This window comes from Anser anser (assembly GCF_964211835.1).
Source record: "Anser anser genome assembly, chromosome: 6".
NCBI classification, from domain to species: Eukaryota; Metazoa; Chordata; class Aves; order Anseriformes; family Anatidae; genus Anser; species Anser anser.
Genome location: NC_139726.1, coordinates 35,916,543 through 35,941,778, shown reverse-complemented (window position 1 = coordinate 35,941,778; position 25,236 = coordinate 35,916,543). Strand labels below are relative to the sequence as shown.

The following is a 25,236-nucleotide window of genomic DNA, read 5'->3' as shown; positions in this document are numbered from 1 at the left end:
AATGAACCTAAAATGATTAGGTAACCTTTAACTACAGAATCTTTGAGACACAGTGATGTAAAACATGCCATGCTTCATTTTAAGCAACCAGCAAGCCCTGATGGTTAATTTTCTCCTATTTTCTAGTAGTGTAATAACTAAAAACTCTTTACTAACTAATGTGTAAGTATGCATCAAATTTAAAGACTGAGATGATATGTACCAATAATGAAGATCATTTTATAAGTACAGCTTAACATGCCTTTGAACAGCTGATGGACATATATAATACAGACATTTCTTGGAGCTGTTCTTGCCAGGAACCTGAATGTTGGAAGCAGAAATATCTAGAGATATTCTGGTAAGGATGTGCGAGGAACTGAGGATATTAGGCAGTCCTAATCTTGCCTACACCTGTCTTCTGACCCATGGATGGTTCTGATGAGAAATTACATCTCTTTTCACTGGGAAGAGACTTAAAGCCTGGTCCAAGTAAGCTACATCCAAGTAAGCTTGGTGTAAATTTAAAGGCAAAAAATAACTGCACCAGGTTAGATTCCTCAAGTGCCACTGCATTTTAATCCACAGCCACAAGAAGACGCAAACACAATAGGAGTGTAAATTCTATATTAATATAACCAGTGTTTTTGCAAGCAGAACTTCAGGAGAATGTAGGAAACACTTTGTTAAAGATGAAAGCTTCTCCGAGAAGTCAGCGTGGTAATATGCTAGGAAAGCTATCAACAGGGATATATTTGAAACCAAGTCAGATTCCAACACATTACCAGAGATGTTCTCTGCATAAAAACATCTCATCCTAAAGGTAAAAGAATGTTAAGAGATACAGCTGGTACCTCCACACGAAGATAAAAGCAGGCTGGAACAGAGAAAGCAAGCAAAAAAAGGTAAAAAGCTTATCTTGTCAGGACTGTCACTGTAGAAAATAACAGCTGTACAAGAAAAAACATTCCCCATTTTTTCAGTCCATCAATCTCTACAGAGTGCTTCAGAAGTGCATATCAACCTGTATCACGCCCGAAGAGCTGTCAGGCTGAATCTGAAGCTTATAATGGAGCCGAGGGGCTGAGGAGGGCTGCACGCTGCACTCCCCCGGCACACCCCATTATCAGCTTTCCAAATTTTCGCCACAGGCAAAGTGAGAATAAATACAGCTTCAGGCAGATTTACTTCCTCCTCAAACTGGAAGAGGAAAAAGCAGTTCTTTACCGCTGCTCTGCAGACTTGTTCGGTGCAGTTAAGGATTCACTGCTGGTTCAAGTGAGCTCTACATTAGTACCCAGCAGGAGCACACGGGCAGCAGCAGGGTCATATGAATAGCCCTGATGGATACTCCAGGTTTGAGCAAAGAAGTGTAAGCTCAAGTAATTTTTAGAAAATGTATAAAGAGCTGTTGCTATATGGGAAAAGAGCTTAAAAGGAAAGATTTAAAACATGCACAAATGATTACATCGAAGGTCTGCTTTTCTTTTAAGCACATTTCCTATAGCTGGTATATTAACAAAACAATATAAAAATCAAAGAGAATATTTGCCATTAAAGGAAAAAGGGAAGGGACAAAAGAGAAGGGGAAGATGGTAGAGTGAGCAAATTTATCTCTGGAGGAAAATCATTTCTTATCATATATTTCCTGGTTGTGACTGGGACATGCCTTCTTCACGTGTGCTGCACTGTCATTACCTTTCACATGTAAGAATCCTTTGCTCACAGACTGCATAAAATGAAGAAGTTAAACAAACAAAAACCAAAACACTTCCAAACTTAGTTTGGAAATAGTCGGGATATACTCTGTGTCTTCAGTTGTTGTCTTTACACGTGAGAACAAATTTGATTTGATTTTTTTTTTTTTTCCAAAAGGATCCGTCCACTCCTTTTATTGCAACACGGGATGTCTGTGGATAATCCAAAGGCACCATCTTCAAGCCATAATAGCTCCTTTGCTTCAGTACAGAAACTATGAGCACTTTACACAGATATTCATCTAATGTCCTTGGAAACAACGGCATCATGTTCGTATCTTTTTTCACCACTATTATTCATCAGCTCTGCAGAGCTTCTTGTAGTGTGCCATTGTTATCTCATGAATGTTTTAGGTTAACAAATAAGAAAGAACTCACCAGATCAGCATATCATTGACCAGCGTCATCTGGCTTAACCCATTTATGGTCTTTGTGAGTCGCTCCTGACTTGCCTAGAAAATAACTGAGCCATCCCTGACTAGAGACACTCAATAACTCCAGCTCCTGCAATCCTCCATCGTCACTGTCATATGAGTTCACATTTCATTTAGTCTCTGACCTTCAAGAACTAGAAGAACTAGCAACTCTGAAATCACTGTCGAAACTTAAAATATAGCATCTCTTTCTTCATGTAAGAGTTATCATTACTGAACAAACATTCAGTGATGGTGATTATTCAAGCAGACTTTAATTCTGTTCATGCGGTTGCACAGGAAAAGGTACTTGAACACCCACAGGAACTGTTCTGTGAATGTACCACATATCCAGACAGGGAAAACAGAACTGACAAACTTGGCATTTCCTTCAGAAAGGTATATTCCGAACACGAAGCCTGTGATACTTGGTCACCAAAGACAAAATACTGATGAAATGCCTCAATTCTGAAGATTGTATTCTTGACTGGATTATTGCCAGTGCAAAAATATTTACATAAACTTTTTTTCATTACTATAAAACTCTACCTTGACTGAAGAGTCTACCCCAAAATAGCTCACATTCAGTATTTTCAACTTCAAACATTCAGCCTAATAAAAGAATAGGCAGATTTTCAGCTTTACAAGCCCGTGATTCACAAGCCCATGATTCAGCTTTTTCAGTATTTTAAACTTTCAAACGTTCAGCCTAACGAGAGAATAGGCAGATTTTCAGCTTTACAAGCCCACGACTGGACAGTAGACTTAGTTCTGCACCACAGGAATTGGATTTGACTGAAGTGTCATTTCTTTATGGAAGTAGTGAAGTTAGACTAAGCCATCAAAATTTAATGAAATACTCTTTTTTTTTTTTTCACCACAACAGAGATATTTTCAAGTATCTTAATATAAGGACGTTGACATCTCGTTTGCATTTTTTTCATAAAGGAGACTCCAACATAGTGATTTAACTGAATTAACAGTAAGACACAACTTCAGCAACTCTTATATTCCACTCACATGTACTGGAGTAGTACAAATATTTCTGTTTACAGATCCCTTTGCAAAGATATCCAACATACTGCAAGAAACCTAAGAATGCAGAGACCACCTTCCTTTAATCCCCACTTAATCAATGCAGATGCTAACTAGCAACTAACTGGCAAGCCTAAAGGGAACTGCACTGCACCACAGGGTGAAAAAATGTTTTCATTGCTACTACTTGCAAAAAAACACTAGTCTACCCAAACTGAGGTTACAGTTCATTTTCTTTAGTATTCCCATAAAGCTAATAGAGGACCCCCCAAAACAAAGAGAAAAAAAAATGCAACAAAACAGTGAAGAACAAACTAACAAAAAGAAAACCACAATCTAGTACAGCACTATCATTAAAAAAACAGTAAGATGAGGACACCAAGTGGTGGTGTTCTCACAACAAGTTTCTTGGCAGTTATCAGTATAACGCCCTGTATACGACACAAAAAACTGCTGTCCTAGTTTTTGACTCTGCATTGCCCAAAGTATCAACCCCCTGTTTTTCAGAACACCACTGTTCCTGTAACCGTAGTATGCACTGGTCTGCTCTGTGTTAGTATTCTGCGAACAATCTAGCATTTTTTTTCCCCCCCCACAAAATATAGCAAGTTAAAGCTTGAAGCTGATTTATTTGAGCTCCATCTGTCTTGCTGACTTTGCTGTTGCTGCAAAATATTCAGGCTAATAAAGCCTCCCTAAAAATAATGAAAATTGAGCTGAGCTGATGAAAGACCGTTATGAAGAAACAAAACATGTTTTCAATATTTAATAACAAAACCTATCCTAGTTTGTAAAACTGGCAAAACCAATCTACTTTACCAATAAGATGAAGCTCGGTAAAATCTGGAGTATTTTCATTAACTCAGAACATCATTAATGGAGCCAGTTGAACTAGGGGTGCATCTCCAAACCACATGACTAAACAGGCCATGACATCATTCAGAAAACAGTTGTTCCTTCAAAGAGATATTTCCCAGATGATTTCAGTGTTAGGCACACATTTAGAGGAACACAGGCTTCACATTCTTTCTTTCAAAACAAGATGTACGAGAGCAAGCAGGAGTTTTCACGTGCCATTTCAAGGTGGGATTGTGCAATTCTAAGTGCTCATCTGGCAATAACTTCTTCAGATTGAAGCTGGGACACAAAATAATCACAGCTGTTGTTCAACGTAAATCAGCTCCACAAGATGTGGAAGAAACTGTAATTTTTTTTTTATACATATAATATATTTATAAAGATAAACAGAAAATATTGAAGCTACTCTTTTGTAGTGAAAAATATTAACAACATCTTCCAAAAGCAGACATATTGCCACACACATTTCCAATTTTTGTGAATGAAGTTTATTTTCATCTAAACCCATTTTTACCTCCCTTGTCCGTCACTAACATGATAATGCTGAACTTGCAGTATCAGACACTTGCCATGGCAACATGCAATGGTACTATAAACACAGAAACAGGAATTCCCTGTGGGATAAAACAGAAGAAGTCACAGTTAGGAACAAAACTCTCATTCAAACATAAACAGCCTTAGTAATAGGAACAAGTAACTACTGACCATTACTCTTGCTTTATTAAAGTCCTTTTCCATTTTATCCATATGAAATATGAAGTCGCCTATATTAAGGCTGTTGCATCTCTTCTAAATTAGGACCTGTAACACTGTGAGCCTTACTGTACCACAGATGAAAAGAAATAACTCTTATTTTAATTCTTGATTCATAGAAACACTTGGCTGTCAAACAGAGAACAAGCAGCACACCAGAAAACAGATATTTTGGGGAAAGAATCACGAATGCATCGAGCTAGTTATCTAACTTTAGTACACTGGAAACTTAGCAGTACTTTCACGGATTATTTCATACAACAAAAATTTTGAGCATAACCTGAACATTTAACTCTCATTACCATAGATCATCTGCTCTTTAAAATCTAGTGTTATAGCTATAATTTCTCTAACAAATACTTTTTTATACATACATTCCAAGCAGAAATGTGACTCCGAGGAGAAAATGGACACCACAGGACAGATATTTGTAGATACGTATATTAACAGAAACATGAACTGAGAATTTGCTTTGGGTGGGTTTGTTGTTGTTTATGTCATTGTTTTGTTTTTGTTTTCTATACTGTAGTTCCTATACTGAGAATCACCATTTGAAAAAAATAACCAGCCAACATTTTCTTAGTAAAGCAATTTCAGTGGTGAAAAACCTGAGTCAGCAAAATGTAATTCCTAATCACATTAATAATCCACATAGATGTGCTTAAATAAATGCACATAAATTAATAGCAGTATTTTGACATGTGGCCAAGAAAATGTGTTTTCTGACAGTAACTTGTCTTTTTTTTTCTTTTGCTCCTAAAAAACACTTCCTAAGCTACATCTACTACCCTAAGAGTATTGTTAATTTTATGCAAATGACATCTGTAGTGTCTTCTCGAGTCACCAGATTCACAGAACACCCTCAGAAGTTTGAGAGAATAATTGACTGGGGTAGCCAAGTAAAAATCAGATGAGCTGAGTATCTGTGGGAGTTGAAGAGAGAGAAGCTCCATGAGCAGAGAAAAAAACATAGGTGACAAAGCAGAGCAACAATTGTGACACCCCCGAACCCCCAAACTGCATTAAACTTGAAGTTCTGAGAAAATACCTTAAAATTAAGTGGGTATCTTGTGGGAAAAGGGACAGGGAAGCCAGGACAGATTTTCTTGTATTGGTTTAGTTATATTGTTATATTGGATTTTTAAATTATTTTTTTCCTTCATGTAACCAGAACACAGTCTTCTCACAGCTGATTATTGCTTTATACACTTGTTTCATGTAAAGGATGGTCTTTCTTTAATTCATATGATCTCACATTAAAGCCAGCTATAAAATCTACATACAGGGATCACTATGATTGAACACATAGCCTTCAGTATCTTCAAAAACACCAGTAACTAGCAGTTTTTCCAAACCTAGCTATGAAGAGAGCTATTTAATCCAAGATGCTGGTAAGAGATGGCACTGCCTTTTTACTCTACTATTCCAGAGATATTTGAAACAAATTTGCAGAGCACTAACTAAATATAGAAAATATTTTCCTCTAAATAATATAGTTTATAGGGAATGGGATTTTTAATTAGAAAGATTATTTTAACAACTGCAAAAATGTTTAGTAGTGACATATTCAGCCTGTCAGCATGAAGTATGAAGTGAAACCACCGTCACGTAGACCTTAATATCTGCTAACTTGAAGATTGATAAGTAGATGAGATGGACATCTCAAATGAACTATTCAAAAGAGCTGGAAATTACTTTGTACGTTATTTTACAACAGCAATTAATCCAACTCTGAAATGTTATCTGCCACTTATTTCATATAAAGTATTATGCTTTTCAATATAAAGAGTTATCTTCTGGTGCTAAAGTAGTAAAATTAATCTCGTCTAGATCATTGTAGTGATGCTTGCATTCTCAGCTGAGTGCAAAATAAGAAAACAGTGTATTTTAAAAACAATCATATAGGGATTTAGTCTTTAAAGTAGCCACATACTCCTTTTTACTAAGAGACTAGATATTGAGAATACATTTAGTCTTGAGCTCAAGGCACTGAAGTAGAATTCAAAATTTGAGATCTGATTAAAGAACAGTCATTTGGGACAAATTTGCAGAAAACATCCAGTATTACCTCAGTTCCATATCTTTAGGGTAACAATTCACCCATTTCTTGTCTCCATTATAATTTAATTACTCTTTCTGAAGAGTAAGCTCATCAGAGGAAATTCCAAGGTGTTCTGTCACTTACTTCTTCTGAACTTTGATCTATGATTATTTGCATCATGGTACCACCTAGAGGCTCCATCTCATTATTCTAGAGGCTGCACAAACAACACAAAGATAGCCCTTAGCTTCAAGGAACTGATGATCTAAGTGAACTGTGATAAATGACGATAAACTCTTGGAAATGCACAGCATAATTTCCGTTAGTACCTCTGAGTGTTAGTAATAAAAATCAATATAAAACATTGAGCCACATTCTTCCTTGTACACAACATTCTAATAGCTAATAAAAATACAAGTAAAAATCTAAAACTAGTACAAAACGAACAGAGTGCTTTCAAATTTTAAAGACAAAAAGCATGCAATTGAGGCTCAATTTTCTCACCTTCCTCAATTCCAGGTGAAGATTGCAAGCCCCTGAAATACGGTACAAAAGAAGTAAGGAGAATTCACCCGACCACATATGAAATCAGGACAGCTTATACCATGTAATTTAGATGTCCACTAAGTTAAAAATAAAAATAAATAAATATAAAAAAATCCCCAGAGCTGTATCTACTTTTAAACCTTTTAAAATTGGTTGGAACATTAAGCATGCACATGCAGGTGAAAACATGCACATGGTGAATACTTTTCCATTTTGAAAATGGTTTGCCTCTAACAGTTGCAGTTCCTCAAAGCCTCATGTAGTGCAAGTTGAATATGGCCTCTGAATTTTGACTTATGATGACCCAAACATTCCTGATTTCAATGGATTTCCAGAAACAAGGTTATATTCTAGAGTAGACAACTTTCCTCTCACCTTATCTTATTAACTGAATACTCTAATTCATGTGATTTGCTGAGTAACTTCTCTCTCTGACTCTCTCTCTAGGATCTCCTATTTCAAAAGCACAAAAGTGCTACAGCAACAATAAGAGATATGCCTTAGGGACATTTTCAGCCAGTGCTTCAAATGATCTGCTCATTCCAATGCACCTTTTGGCTCCACATTTATCATCAAGATTTGATGTATATCCTTGTTTCTCCATTTTTCCTCTTTTTAGAGGAACTACAGCAACAAATTGAAAGATTTCTCACTTGTAAAACCTCCAGGAACTTCCTAGATATGGTTTCCTTTAAGGATTCAGAAAGAAGAAAATGCTAGCTATGAAAAAGTATGCGTTCATCTTTCTTTTTTTTTTTTTCAAGCGCAGATCAATGTAACCCAACACTCTCTCCCTCTTAGTGGCCAATAATTTCTAGTAAAAATGTGAAATATTTGAACAAAGCTTTACAAATTAGTTCATACAAATATGATTCTTGGCCATGTCCCAAACCAGTAATGAAATGTTCTCTGGCATGGCAGAGCTTAGGTTCTCAGGTTCAAAGTTCAATGTGCTTTTTAAGACAGGGCAAGGCGGACCTTACAATTCCTAAATCCAAGTGATCCGAAGGAGGCATTTCTAAGAAAAATACTCATTACAGTCCAGGATCCACAACTGGCTACATACATTATTATTCGAATAGAGTTTAAAAAGTCACAGGCTGCAGCTAGTAACTTGTCCAATGGTTTCTTGATGATGAATCCTCATAAAGAAGATGAGCATGTATGAAGTTCTTTTGTTTTTAGAATAATGAATTTATTTTACTTGCTTTTCTGCCTGGCTGTTGGACAGATTCCTGAAGTCTTGTTTTAACTGGTCAAGCTATGCCCTTACAGATGTTCCTGTTCAAAAAGTTGTGCCATTTTCATATTTTCTCTGATTCAGTTCTACTTTTATATTTTCCAGTTTGTTTTGGGAGAGTTGCCTAGTTATTTTTAGTGCATAGTAGATGTGAGAAGAAGGGAGTGTTTCCATAAATACAGCAAAGGCTGAGAGAACAGAAATATCCAGCTTTATCAAAAATGGGAGGTGAGAAGAGAACGAGTTAATTCATCTGCAGGCCTGATCCTAATTTAAAGCAAGAACAATCCATAAACAGCTGGGGGTCACCTAACCCACACATACAATAATCCCAGATGTTTGAACTCTGTAGCCTATTAGTTCAAGTGTCAGACATGCAGCTCACTTGACAGTCCAGAGGCTAAAAAGTCTGCTTAAGGAAACCTCACATTCTCACAGCCGACAGCTCACATGGAAATATAACTGTGCAGAAAGAATCCCTGGAGGGCATGCTAATGAGGCTAATTGGTAGTTTTCAGCAGCCTTAAGAAGAGGCAAGGGAATAAATATCAGCAATAGAGAAGGAACAGAAAGGGATGAAGGGAGAGTTGTGCATATCTTTGCTGACCCTAAGGTTTTTGGAAATTCTGTCCTTTTTCCTTGCATACTGATATTTACTTCATTCATTTTCTCTGGACAAACCTCTGAGTTTTGTTTAGTTGTCTTGAACAGACATTTGTATCACTCACTGCCTGTTATTCTTGTGGTGCCTGCTCCTTTCTGTGCTGCCAAGCTTGAGGAGCTGAGGATTCTGAGCATCTTTCACAGTCATTAAAGATCTATAATCAAATATTAATTTATTCTTTTTCTAAAGAGTAAGAAAATGACACTTAGAGTTGTTACAAAGCTTCTAATGATTTTACGCCTTTGTCTCAACAGTCTCATTGCTCAGCATCTTTGAGGGAGCTACTAGGTATGGGCAGCGATGCATTTATGTTCAAAGCTTATTTTTACACTTTTGTTTAATACACTGTCTTTAGAAATATACTTTAGATGTTGTATTCAATACTAAATGCCATATTACAAAGAACTGCCATTGAAAGAGGGTTGCTATTACTACTACAAACCTTCTGCTTCATTCTCTGTATGTCATACATACTAATATTTTCTTCTACTATCAGAGCTTGTTGGATTAACACCTTAATTTATGACTGTTCTACATTCCAGAAAACAACTTTCTACAGCAAGAATAGAATTGCAATTATTATTTCTACAACAAAAATAATCCAAAGAATGTACCTGGCAGATAGGTCTCAGGTACCATGGTATTGATCAGTGTACTATTTTAATCATGCCATCAACAAGTCTCTTTAACTGCAGACCATGCCAGATAAATCAATCCTATGTAGCCTCCTGCTGCAGATTTTCAGACTTAGCCAAGACAGTGAACACACCCAGGAGACCAAGCCCTTACAGTGAAAGGCTAAGAATAGCCTTGAGAAAAAAAAAAAAAAATTCCACATATAAACTATGTCCCTTGTAATCTAGAAGTTATATGAATTCCAGGAGTTTCACACTCCAGAGGCTCTGCATCTCAACATGAAATACAGCAACAATAACCCATTCTTAAAGAAAAATAAACTACAAATTGCATTCAGGCCTAACAAGGTGGTTAGGAAAACGGGTAACAGTTCGTTGTGAGAAGCAAAGGGGGCAGCACTTGTTCAAACTGAAGATTACAAGGCTGGTGTGTGTGCAGATGTGTCTAAGACTAAGAATCACAAGTTGCAGCAAAAGAAACTACAACTAGAAATGAGGGGAAAAAGAAGTTTCACAGTGACAATGATTAAGTACTGGAACAGGCTGCCCAGAGTCTGCACGTCTCTGTCCTTGCAGGAATTTAAAGCTTGATTGTATAAGGCTCTGTTGTGTCTCACCCAATTTTTAAGTTAGCCTTTCTTCAGGTAGGAATCTGCTGGATGATCTCCAGAGACCCCTTCCAACCTAATTTATTGCCAATTCTTACATTTCAATGCCAAAGCAAATCCTAATGCAAATATAACTGTAGCCAAAGGACAACTCCATAACATTCAAGCAATAAGGCATTTGATCTTTCTAAAATCGTGCCTCAACATCCAAAAATGAGCTAAGTCTTCTGCAGCTTTACATTTTCAATCCAGGTTATAGTTGTTAGATATATCTACAGTGCCAAATAAGTGATCCTAGGCCCTCTTACAAAAATGTGTCTAAAGCTGTTGGTTGCTACAAAAATATTTTTCTCCTACGAGAGAATTAAACTGAGACTGCTCATAAAGTCAGAGAAAGAGGAAAAGACTGTAATTAAGCAGCTACAGTGCTAAGCAGAATGGATATAAGGCAATTTATGGCAGAGAAGCAAACAGCTTGCATACCAAAGAAAGAAATCTGCTCCTAACTGTCCAGAACACAACTCTAAAGCTGTGGCAGGTAACTGGCTAGCTTCAATTCAGATTTCTTTATTATAGAGAAGTTTGAATATACTATTTAATACATTAATGAGAAAGGTACTTAAAATACCTCCCAGATCCTATGTGCATATGCAACCATTAATTGGTGTGATCTGTTTTTAATTCTCACCATGAAATCATAGCTTCTGTTTCTTATCTGCATTGCAAATATGCTTCATAATCATAATTGAAGCACGTCATATAGTGCTTAGACATTTCAAGTGAAATGGAGCTTCAAGTGAAAAGGAAGAAACCAAGGGATCATATGCAGAACCTGAGAGAGAATGAGAGCTCTGGAGAATAGATCAAAAGCTACTGTTTTGTCTTTTAGTTGCAGTTTATAATGTATTCAAAACCACAACCAATATTTTTATCTCACTCACAATTAAAATCACTGAGATTTTTTTTTTCCACTATCAAAAATATCAGACTACAACATCTGCTTTATTAATTGTTCTACCTGAGACAGGTAAAGAAATTACACTTCATGTTAAACAGTTTAGTCTAGTATCTCAACAGCTTTCTAGTTTTTCTTAGCCTTCAGTAATTAGATGGGAATGCCCTGCCAGGTATGGATATAGGGTAAGTGAAGCAGATTTGTAGTCTCTTCATTTACCCTACAGAGCTCAAGGGACAAAACCGAAAAGGTTATCAGCCCAACTTACATGGACTTAAAGTTCAAGTTTGCCTAAAATTAGCTGTAGTATTTGTAAACTAAAAGATAGGCATTAGCCAAAGCACATTGATCAATCATGTCCCTGCTTTCAGTACAAATATGTATTCATCTTTATATTCAATCGTTACACTGCAGAATTAGCAGTATGTGTAATTGGAGCATCCAAAACACTTCACATACCCTCAACTTCCACTCTTCAAGTGTTTACTACCTTGTCAAATTTTAATTACTTGGATCTAAGCATTCGGTCTCATCTATACACTTCAAAAATGATACACAGCTTGCATTTATGTATGACACTGGGAGCTTCAGTCAAACCTAAAGCTCTCTGTTAAAGCTACACACAGAAATGGACCAATGGACCTTAAGAAAGAAAAAATGAAATCGCTCAAACGTCATTCCTTCCTTGAAGCAAGACACATTCTGAGGAATAAGAATGACCTGTAAACCATGAGGTTGTGTAGCTGCATATTTTACTTGTAACTAAGAGGGATTTAGACACCAGGGAAGAGGCCTTACCCATGTCAAAAGTGCACAGCTGCCTTTCTGCTATTTGTCTAAACTTCTCAGCCAGTGTTCAGTTATAAAAGATATCGGCACTCCAATTATAAGCAAGTCACTTTTTCAAAGCTTTCAGACAAGCAGCAGAAAATTGATGCAAAAAACAAAACTCTAGGTGCAGATGCACACAGACAGCATAAGGCATATATACCTTCCAACTCTTGAAAATGGTCTTGACATGCACACATCTGGGGGGCATTGTGAGCTACATAAGTATACACAACATGCATTCATACAGCCTTTGAACCTCTGTGCATTCATATGCAGGTAGAGATCTACAATGATCTGCAAATCCTACTCATCTTCCCACTGTACGGTGATAGACTATTGACTGGAAGTAAGGGCTGGTTTTGTGCTCAGAAGGCTAGACAAGGCTCAGGAGATGCAGACTTAGTTCTCGTCCCTTTGGAAACTGGCTGTGTAAGCTCAGACAAAGCATACTTAGAGAATTTCAGAAGAACTTTCTGAGGAACTTAACAGAGCTTTCTGAGGAACTTAACTGTGCAGGTTTTAAGGAAACCAAATATTCACCATTTTTCACATAGACAAAAGACAGCAACTGGAACTGCTTGATACTGAACAATTACAATGCAGCTCTCCTCATTTAGCTACTTAGAGGAGATGTTGTTTGTTGTTGTTGGAAGTTTATGTTTGAAGTTTATCCTCTTGCATCAAAGTTGTTTATTTCATTGCATATTTGTGCATATGATACCAGCCTCCTACCCTTTTCCTCGAAGTATGTTAACTCGTAAGCAAAATGGAATAGATAGATCCCTTTCTCAAAGGCACAGAAGTCTTTTGGCAGTACCCCTTGTAGTCTCTATGTTTTGTTTACATGTTTATTCCATCCTTGGCACAATGAGCCCCAAGTTTAATGACTGCAATGTATCAGAAATAACTAAGTTCAGATTTGCATTTACTCCTTTCATATTTCATTTGGATATTTTCATGACACTCATTTTTCTTGTAGTTAAACACTTACATTCGTTATGTTTACATCCAAGGCATTTTGAGACTAATGAAAATTAATTGAAATTCAGTTACTAATTCTAATTATAATAAATGTAATATAGGAAAATGAGTTATTTCCACTAATGCCCTCTTCTATTTCATTAGTTTCTCATCTGCAACATTTTCCTGCTCTGTTTGGAGTATCTTGCAATACCTAACTTCACCATATAAATTTAAGTATACTTTTAATAGCATGTCTTGTACCTTTGTTTACCTGGAAAGTCTATATACAATTTTCTCTTTCATATTCTTTCATTAATTTCATTAATTGTTTTTACTGACACACAATTATTCTGTAATATGTTTACTGGGGAAAAAGGAGAATTTGCAAGAATAGCCATATCACCTTGTAGTAGGAACACAGTTTACACCATGAAAACAGCTTTTGATAATACATCATGCTAATGATACAGATATTCAAATGATACAATTGCACCAAGAGGCTTGCTAGTGTAGTTACATCACTTAAGTAGCACACTTGTCACCTAAAACTCTTGCTCCAGAAAAGCATTATCTGCTAGTCCCGAATGATAAGAAAGCTGAAGAAATAGGAAATTATGTACTAAATTTTGTTTATTGTACCACAGTAAGGAATAATAGCATTAGGTACTGCAAAGCAGGCTATTTACTATTAATGCACTCTCTCATTTCTATAGTTGCAATATAAGTCCAAGGTACATATTTAATAATTGAAAGATCATTCACGAAACTGCACAACAATTCACAATTAACTGTCATAAAAAAAGCCACAATAATACAAAGTGAGGTTACCTTTTTTTTTTTTTGGAGGAACTTTGGTCTTTTATCTTCAAAATCTCTTCTAAACTTCATCAAGAATCATAAGTATATCCATAACAATACATGAAGTTTTAAAACAAAACAAACATGAAGCAAGCAGTAAGACAATAGCTGTTTAGGAATTAGGAAGCCATCATATCTCTTGGTAAAATAAACTCTAAAGGCTTTAATGTGCCATATATTATGCAAAATGGCAGCTCTTCAGACCTCATGCAAGGTTGACACTACTGGCTCCATAGGATGCTGGTAGCCAACATAAACACCAGACTTGCAAAGCAGAACCTCTAATCTGCAAAACGGAAAGATGTGCATGTAGAAATATGATATAAACCAAAAAGACAGCCAAGTGACCATAAGGGGACCATTGGAAGAATATAAATATAATTTAATACAGAGAGACAGTAAACGTTGTTTTGGGCAGCAGCTTAACAGAAACACATCCCTCAGGGCAGTATCAATTACATGATGACAACAGTCAGTCCATTTTGAAGGTTGCAGTCAGATTCCATAAAGTCACACTTTGATCACACTTTTGTTGCGGAGAAAACACTGGCCTAAAATCAAGAAAATTAACTTGAGGGCAAAAGAGAGCCTTTTTTCCCTACAGTATGGAAAATAATACAAACATCTGTTCTTAGTTATGGAGCATTACAGAGGAAAGATGAATTAAATGAGAAATTTTAGTTTGCCTTCAAATTTTATATCCTGGTAACATAAATAGCTTTTGTTAGGTGAAAATTTCCATGCTGTTACATCTAAATGAGTCTTGCATCCCTGTATATCATGTTATAATGCGACTATCACTACCCAACTTATAAATGATTTATTATTTTTTTTGGGGGGGGGGGGGATGTTATGTGATTAATATGCTTTCAGCTGGAGTGACATATTCCAGAAAAACAGGGGTTCGCAAAGGAACTGATTGCAAAATTCTCACCTCAGTAGGCCCAGATTTCACCTCCAAACCATACTGAAATAAACCCCCTTTACCCTCCACAACGTAAACTCCAACTCCCTCCCCCAACTTATGCCATACACAAACCATGCTGAAAAACAGAACATTCACTTTTTTATTTAAGGATACTTCTCATGGACTCCTAGATTGTACTTGCAGAAGAAACAACCTTGCCTATGTTTTGTTGCAAAGAGGATTATTGCCATAAATCATCCAGAGGATGCATGCCCGAAGAGATATCAGATGTTACTGATTTTTTATTAAAGAGTTCTCTCCAGTTTGTGCAAAAGAGGGCAATTCTGTATATCGTAGGTGGCTTTTAACACCCTATTACCTTGAGTAGGAATGTTCTTTATAAGACAACAGTCAACTCATGAGCTGCATTTTGTCAACATGCTTTTGCTAATTCCTAATAGATGTGTAAGGAAAAAGAGTAAAGAAACAAAAACACATCTTTTCAATTTTTTTTTGTAAAATTCTTCTTTTTCTGATCATCTCAGAAGATTAGTGTCATAGAAATGCCTTTTTTTTTTTTTTTTAAATCTAAGACAGCAAAAAACATGATTTTTCATCCAGAGTAATTTACATTCAAGAAACTATATAGCAGAACAAAGCTCACTTGCCATGGAAAAAGAACACCTCTGAAAAGAACACTTTCCATCAACTAGATTTAATTTTCTGAACGTCATCTTTTTTATTCTCTATTATTCTTCACTCACATAATTACCTTCTGAAAGAAATCAAATGGAAAAGTGTTGTCATTTCCTCCCAACAAATACAAAAGCTTTATGGATAGAATGTTATAGAATGAGAAATAAAATGATGGCTATGAAGATTTGAAAAAAAAAAATAGTAATCCACGAGTCTTCTTCAATACTTGCTTCACAGATGCTTCCTGAGTTTTTAGTCATTAGTTCACGAGCCAGTTACAAGATTTGAAATCAGCCGGGTATATTAGTTAAAAATCAAGATGTCACAAAACTCAAATGATATGCTAATATATACAAGGTCTCCTTTTAAACAGAAAAATACTGAGTAACTGGGTAAAAATGATACTTCAGAATTAAAGTGAAAACATCATTTAAAGCTAACAGATAAAATGTGACTTTTTTTTTTTAAAAAAAACATACATACATTATGAGGCCTGAATTCACAGTGAACAGGAGCAGAAGAACTTGAGCATATATTAACCTAAATAAAGCAGACTTCTTTTGGACAGGAATTTCCCACCTCTTCTCTTCTGTCCCAGCAGTTATTGACAGTGTTGTTTCTGCAGTTAGCACCACCCCATCACTGTCATCTTTATTTTAAAAAATATTTCTGCATACCTGTACTGACACCTATTTATGAGATATGCTTTTAAGAAAGACAATGAGACAGGCAAGATGAAGGAGGTTTCTTTTTTCTCTTTAAATAAAGATCACAGATGAACAGGTCTTGTTCAATGCATTAATAGAATTCATAGCTTCAACTTGCTCTTAAAACAGATGGTACAATAACCCCAGCAAGTATTCCTCCCTCTCAAAAACTGTAATATAAAAGCCAAGGTGTCTGGTAGGGCTATCCAGTTAAATGGTAATACATCCTTTGGTCGAAAATTCAGTTTGAGAGCACACAGAATAAAAACATGTTCATCTGGCAACTAGCAGAAGATGATTCAAATTTCCACTACAAACACTTGCTCACTGTATGGTAGCATTAAGCGAAAAAAAAAAGTTGCAAATCCAACAGCAGGAAGTGCCAGCATAGGAAACTGAGTCTTGGTCTGTGAAATAATTTTCAATTTTATGTTTAAAAAGCAAAACAAAACAAAACAATTATGGGATAAAACACAGGGAACATTATCCAGAACATGCCATGGTGGAATCTCATTGAAATATCCTCCCACTATAATGGCAAGTAATAAGTTGCCAATTTCTAAGTTGTTATTTTGGAAAGATTCTTTTCCTATGAACAGATGTCATTAGGCTAATTAAAACACTTCATCCTAACTGAGATAAGAGAACACCGGAGTAAGACTTCTGATTTTACTATTCAAAAATCCAGTTATTATTCTACCATATTTTCTCAGTATTTGACATTTCAATGTATCCAGCAGATAGGATCATTACTCTTTGTCTTTACTACTGTTCAAAAGGAGTGTTATTCATTTTAATTTTTATAGCACTGTACACATGCAACCTGATGTTAAATTCCTTTGCAGTCCAAATTTCCATCCATTTGGCATCTATTAAAAGGAAATAGAAAATCGAGCAGAAGAGAAACACCTGCTTGCTTTCTACAAAATCAAGTAATTCAGACAGAAGGAGAATCATCTGGCCCTTATTTAAGAAATAGAAAATTTTCATCTGCAAAACAGACATTTACTTACTAAGTTTTTCCTCGCTATTTCATTTGGCTACTTCATGTCCCTGCAGTTTTCAAATAAAAAGCAAGATAGAATGCACTGCGTTCTAAAGGTAAGAGGAGAAAATAACTTCATATTTTCTTACCTTTGCATTATAGGGAATATAATGCTTTGATAAGGCTTCAGGAGTGTGCATCCATGTTTTGTCTACAGAAAAGCAAAATAAAAGAAGCACTGAATAGGTTATTCAATTGTTAGTTGAACTATTATGACATCTTTCTGGAAAGCATCAACAATCCTAATTTTCCTCAGATAATTATCTGTCTGAAGTAGTTATTGGGGCTAGATGGAAACACAGTATATTTCACAACTACACAAACATTTACATGAAAGAACCTTGTTACTTCTATTTGCTAAATTTCTAGTTTCAACTGACCTGATTTACCGCAACTACTCCAATTCCTCCCCCTCCAATACGTTTATTGTTCTAAGGATGTTTGCTGCTTCTGTCTCTCAACATCAATATTTTCTGCATCCTATTGCTGCTTAAAGCACTGACGATATGCTGCACTTGTAATGATATTTGTGTGGGGCTTTTTCTGATAGATTATCAAGACATTACAGGGACAAAGGAAATTATTGTTGAAAAAGTATCAAAGTGATAACTGATATAAAAAAAAAAAAAGCCCTAATCTCTCTGTAGGAAAACAGAAACAGGTCAGCTCATGGTAAGTGATTCAGAAGTTTAGATGTTATTCAATTTTTCATGACATATTCTAAACAAATTTGCCTATTTTCTTTTACCAATTTTTGCATCACAAGACTGTACTTTTGTCTTACTTTTCCCACTGCATACTTCATATGGTTACATCACAAGTTTATTACTTGTGCAATATATTTTTCTTCCTTCTCTTTTAATAGCCATTTAGAACGTTCTACATAATTTAGGGTGGAATTACAAACATTAGAAAAAATTACTCTTATTAGAAGTTTAGAAATATTTTATTAAAGTTTTATTATTTTATTTGAAATCATTTGAGAAAAAAAAAGTAAGCTATTTCCAAACTACTTAACTGTATTACCACCTGCAGGAGCCTATGCCATTGAGTAATTTATATTCCTCACATTCAATATTTAGTAGTATTTTCTAACTTGACACCACTTCTCTTTTAATTACCATGAATTAAAGTCACAAATCTGGAACTTTATTCAATTAAGTAACAGAATAATAGCGTAAAGCAAAGCTCTCCCCTTGCATATTCACAGACAATTCCCCTTGCCTTTAATGGGACTTGCAGTTACAGCAATTACTTTTTTTATTAGCTACGCATAAGAACAATAAAATCCAGCCCACTTCAAACTGCTCAAGAGCAAAAGCCGTGACATTTATTGACACTAAACAAACTAAATATTTGTGAACATAGAGAAGCAAGAAGCCTGTTAAACAAGATATTCACCATAATCACCACAGGAACAGGATCAAAACTGCAAAGCCAGAGGAAATTTTTTTCTTTAAAGCAATTTCCTTCTAGCTGAGAATGGGTTCAGCTGCATTGCTGAAGAATGACATTAGCACTTCTTAATTAAGAAAGCAGGATTTGTCCACTCGGAGGCAGGCAGGAGTACGGTTATGCACTGCAGTGGCTGCAATTCCAAATCCCCCCATTTCACGTGTGCCTTGTGACTGGAATTCAGCAACCTGAACCTGACTGACTTCCCAGAATATTTTAAGATCTGAAGCCTGATCTCCATTCTGAGTACAGCATCAACAGCTACTGTTATCCACAAGTAGAAAAGGAACAAAAAGGGTGTGAATTAAGAACACTAGAATAAATCCTGACAGCCCAAAAGTTAACTGTGAGCATTACATTTCAAGTCAGGGCACTGCTGAGGGGCTGGCGAGCAGGCTACCGCCCGCTCTCAACTGGAAGTCCCAGGTCAGAGAGAATCTGTCATGTAAGATGGGACCACACTGCACACCATACCACTCACCACAGCAGAGTGAAGACCTGCACAGTGCAAATCTAAGCTCTGAAATATGCATTCACACTGCTAATGTGAATGTTTTATTTACCCATTTCTTGCACATCAGCTCTTTACTCACTTCAGCAAGATACCAGCATACTTATAAATTATTTAAAGGAAAACCCTGTAAAAAATGCTCCAAAATAAAATATTGAATCTCTTAAAAATAACAGCAACAAAACCAATCCCCCCCTCATTTCAGTGCCTAGCACTAGCACAAACAGGCAATGGGGCTGAAGTTTCTAAAGCCTACATTGACTACCCGGGTACCAGGAAAACTAAGTACTCTTTGAAAAATGTCACACACTTTCTTCCCCATGAAGGACATGTTCAAAGCTGAAAAATAACATTATTTAGTTCAGGAACCAAGCTGGAAATGCTGGTAATGTTTCCAATATTATCACTGGGCAAAAAGCTTTACCTGAAATATTTCTGTGAAGTCAGCCACATGTGTATCAACATCAAACTGCAATGATACAATAGCTCTAAGAACTGGAGCAAGGAATAACACTGCTAGGAAAGTGTTTCCATTACTGCTGGCATCCTTAACTATGGGAAGACAAGGAAAAACGACTGTGTTTTCTCAGGTCAAAAGGAAGAGGAAATCAGTAACTTTGCCATGTACCAAAAAAATGCCTGGATTTTATGAATCTCGTGCCATTGATTAAAACACTGAGCTGGCAAGCAGCATTTCCAACACCCACACGCAGATCCCCACAGTGTGACACAGGCAGTAAGTTTTCCACAGATGTTGGAAGCCTATTTCCTAGAGGCATGCAATAGTTATGGGTTACTTGCATATTTGAAAGAACTCTTCTCACTGAACAGAGTCAATGTGAGGCAAAATTCACATTGATAGCAAAGATATAGAAAAAGTCATGCGGATGTTACAGAAATGTTTGTTACCAGCATTTCCCTCTGAATTGTAAGCTCTGATTTCCATACTCATAGAATCATTAAGGTTGGAAAAGACCTCCAGGATCATCTAGTTCAACTAGCCCCTATTTTGGGCTAATGCCTCTATCTTTCAGCAGCTGTTTGAAATACTGCTTATCCTTAGCTTGATTTCATAGCAAATGAGAAATATCAAATTTCAGAAACTGTGTATTCAATCAACCGGAATATTAGGAAAAAAGAAAACCTATAAAAGAGGTATTCCTTTAAACATTTGACATAAGTGTAGCTTGCTATTAGCATGATCCTTCACTTCTACAATTATTTTAAAATGGGTTGTCATGGTTTAGTATGTATTCATTGTGAAGCAACAAACAATATGAAACCCTACAATAAAATGCAATGAAAAACATAGCTCATATTATTACTTTATTATTTATATAGAAGCAATAGTTCTAGACATTTAATAGATAAAAAAACAGAAAGTCCTAAAGAAAGGACCAAAGGCCTAGATAAAACAAAAACTGACACAGGTATGCATCTAACGTAACGCAGAAGTAGAAAGTGAAAACTACTATTATTTCACCTGGTGAAAACTACAACTATTCCAGACTGTGTCTGAAGCTATTAATCTAGGCTGCCTTAACATTTACATTGAAGTTGACATAAGTGCCCAGTTTTTTTTTTTGTTTGTTTGTTTTTTTTTTCTTTTCTTTTGAGAGTTATGACTTTCAGACACCTGCAGTCCATGAAAGCATAAACAGAATTTAACAGGAATGAAGCATGAGAGAGGCTAGGAGGCAGAACCCTGAGTTTGTAGTGGTTTTGACAAACACAGTACCACTATGTTGGCATAAAGAAAGGAAGAAGGTTGACTGTTCACAATTCAAGTGCACAGAGTAAGCCACAGTCTTGCTTAAAGAAAGCCAGTGATCCTGTAACCTATATGCAAGCCCTCCTCACGCTCTGCATGCTTGCTGTGCAGCGCAGACGTTTAGAGATGCCCTGTAGCAGTAGGACAGCATCCAATCATATTTCGAAGAGGATTTGAATAGGGTGAGAGCCTCTCAGATTTTCCTCTCTACCAGCGTACACTGGCCAGCTAAGACCACTGGGAAAACCACATAAAACTAATATTTGCAAGTGGTTTGACAGACTGAACTGCAATAGCAATTCACTCTTTTCTAGTCCCCCCTAACTCATACCAGCCTCTTTCTATAAAGGAGAGATTCCTCCACAATCTGTATTTTATGTCAAGTACTTGCTCAACACACCATCTGGAACAAGGATGCACCAGTGTGAGTCACTTCAGAGGCCTCATTGACACTAGAGAGCAGAAGAGAAACGTGCAGACAAATCACACACTGAAGTCAATAGACTCAGGAACTTCATAAAGTACCAAGATCAACTGTGCTGCACTTAGTGGAGGATGACATTAGGTTAGATAACAGCACAGCTGACCATTTATCTAACAAAAAGGAAAGCAGTAACAGTGCCAAGAAATTGTTCTCCCCTTGAGATAAATTCCTTCTTGTGTTACTTAGTGCCCAGATAGTACAAAATCAATTGTGTAGAGAGGCATAGTTGAACTTTGAACTAGCTTTTCTAAATGGCAAAACAATGCTTAGTAGTGCAAGTTTAGTTAAGCCTCCAAAAAGCCCACACTTCATGGATTCTACATGTGGCTCTGCCTAACTTTGCTTCCAAAGCATTTATCAAAGCACGAGACCGAGTGGCCATTCCATTTAATACAATGAACAGAGAGACTCTGATTTGAACTTTTTTTTTTTAATGTTCCAGTGACAATACAGTCATATCTAGAAGGTAAAAATTAAAGCTTATCTTCTTTACTGACTCTTTGACATCAGTGGATGCTTTCCTGACCAACAGAAGAGATCTTGGAATTGTCTTCCTGCTTTATAAAATTTGTTATGAAAAGAAAGATCTCATAGGAGAATCAGTCTACCAGCAGTCTGCTGAAGAAGAGACAATCCTACAAGATTAGTGTTACATCTATGCATTACTAATTCAGGGAAGAAGGAGCTTACTTGTATGTGTGTGTGTATATATATATACACATATATATATATATATCTGTATCTTTCATTTTTCCTAAGTTATCTACGTTTATATCAATAAAGAAAACCTTCACAATGGGATATACAAGAATTGCCACCCTGATGAGTCATTTCCTTTATCCTGCAGTGCAACAGACAGCCAAGTTTTCCCAAGTTGCACTTTTGCTAATCCATCAACACGTAAGGTAAAATCACTCTTCTCAACTGCTACAGACAACCAACTGATACACTGAGCCATGAGACTTGATGGTTGTTACCAGAGTTTTGACCTAAACACAGTGTTTAAACATTATTAACAGAAACCTACCCCTAGACTGTAATTTGGCTAGAGTATTCACCTCAGCCACCTTGTAGAGGAATGACTGGGTACCATCTGTATATTCAATGACAGTAATTTATTAAAGTTATTTCAATTGCTTAATCATAGCCAAATTCTCCCCGAAATATGTATAAGCAAATGCCAGTCAACATACGCAATGCTAAAATAATTACTTTTGTTGTATCGTTTTATTTTTGGCAAACAAAGCTTTCTTTGGAGACATTTGTTCTTTGCCAAGACATCAAAGCCTATCTTCCTAGAACAGAATGAGTTTTGCAGAATGTTTAGCCTTTTCATGTCCTTCTACTGTAATATTCAGGACATTTAGAATGGTTTTAAATAGCTATTTACTAAAATAGCAAAATGATATCATAGCAAAGCTGAGTTGGCACAGTTACAGAATACCCCTCCAAAAAAAAATATCTAGGATTTGCATTTCCTCAAATAGTAACTTTCACTACCCAACCTACGCACTTTATACTATATATTTTAAGACATGGATACTAGTAGCTAGGACACTTTTGACAAGAGAGAAAAGACAAATCAATATATTAGTGCAACTACTCAGTGATTAGCAAATCCTTGCCTTTGCACTTGTTGTTTGCTGATGTTATGAACTTTTAGCAAGTTCAGTTTCCTAAATTACTAGAAAAAAAAAGGAAAAAAAAAGCTCTTCAGCCTTTACCTCTTCTGTCTTCTTGCCACCAAATGAGCTACACTAAAATACTTAAGTCTTTGCTACAAGCTTTGAATTGGAGTTCAAAGAGAGGTTAGTGGGCTAGTATAATCTATTTTAAGTGACAACAGTTTTCATAAGTTTTCACTAAGGAGTACACACAGATCAATACTAGATCTCCAACTTTTGCTTTTGGAGTCAGAGTTCAGTTAAACTTTTCATTATAACACTAAACAAATGTGGGAAAGTATCAATTAAGCTTGATAAAAGGCAATTTTATAAATCATTTCTAACTTCAAGAACTTGTGTCAGTTTGGAAGGAAAAGGAACACAATTGGGAAATCTTAAACTTAGAGTTACTATATTTTTTTATTCAGAAAGATTAAAATACTGTAATAATTTGTTTTCATTTGAAATTATATTTTTTTAAATGCCGGTAAACTGGAAAGAGAAGAAAGGAAAGTGACAATAAACATTCAAAACAACTACAACATGTCAATCTGTAGCTTTCTCTCATTTATCTATACAAGCCCCATGGTTTTATGCATCTAAAGGACGTTATTTCACAAAATAAAATTATTCTGAATGGCATATCTTGGATATCATTTTTAATTTTTCAACAGTTTTATAAGATGAAGTCCTACAAATGGTAGTAGTCATCATGACTCCAAATTTATTTCACTGGAAGAATGACATTCCATTTTAATTAAACAAAAAAAAATGCAGAAGATTAAATGCACTAAGCTGAGAAATTTGAGTTATAAAATGGTTGGTCTCTGAGAAAAGCATGGGCTGACCTTTCACTGACAGATTTTCAAAGCTGTCACACTGGAGCTGTAAGACTTATGTCTTGAACTTTATATGCTCACTCAGAATAATACATCTTGTCTTTAATTAGATATTCATCCAGTTAAATAGCAGGGTACCTGTGCAACTCATGAAACACATTTAGAGTAACTTCCCCAAGGTAGCAACCTAAATAGTACCTTGAGCAACAACTCTATATGATACACTAATAACTCTACACCAAGAATTTAATAGCTTGTAGATCTTGAAAGGTACTATTGTCTAACTGCTGTACAAAACAAATAATATTCTGTAAATGAGGCTGCATACATTTTAATAGGATGGAAACCAAAAAGCTTAAGAGTCCTCCAGTACTGTTCCTGTTTTAGAGTCAGTAGTTAGTGCTTTATGGTTAAGGAGTGTGTATGTTCTGAAAGGAGCCCCTTCGGTTTTGCAAGAGGAAAAAGAAAATAGTTATTATGGTAAATATAATTGTAAACATTCATAGATCTATCCTGTGAGCTGCCTAGATATTCTTTAAGCAGGTACAATACTTATGATTTCTGCAATACTCTTCTGAAGATAATGCAGGCAAAATAGGCAACAAGAAATTACAATCCTGTCCTCCTATTCTCATGTTAACAGCTGGGGAAAATAAATTCACTCATACCTAAGAATATCCTAAGATTTAGGCCTTATGGAGGTGCTGCCAAACTCTTATCACCAAAAGGAACAAGACATTATACAGGGCCAAAGAGGGACAGAATAACTGCATGAAGTTTCAGAAGAAAAATTAGGTTTACCTGTGCAGACACAACATGAATTCTACAGAGAGTTCCCAGTGAGTATTCCTCATTTGCAGCTGTGCATCCCCTAAAAACATATTATAACCATTTCTTTCCTAAATAATTCATGCCAGCTAGACCTGTTCCCTCTGCTTTCACAACCCAGAGATGTTATTATTTGCTTTATTTTCATGGTGAGGAACGTTTTTTTAGATCCCTGGGGAAAGTGCATAAATAA

General features: G+C 36.0%; 1 protein-coding gene across 8 annotated transcripts in view; it reads right to left on the bottom strand.

Annotated features, from left to right (window-relative positions):
* GULP1 (GULP PTB domain containing engulfment adaptor 1) overlaps positions 1-25,236 on the bottom strand; it is a 150,509-nt gene that overhangs the window by 47,253 nt on the left and 78,020 nt on the right. For all 8 annotated transcript variants that reach the window (XM_083842930.1, XM_083842935.1, XM_083842934.1 and 5 more), the window contains exon 3: positions 17,581-17,642. In XM_083842930.1, the coding sequence (XP_083699056.1) occupies positions 17,581-17,642 (62 nt within the window). The remainder of the gene's footprint in view (positions 1-17,580; positions 17,643-25,236) is intronic.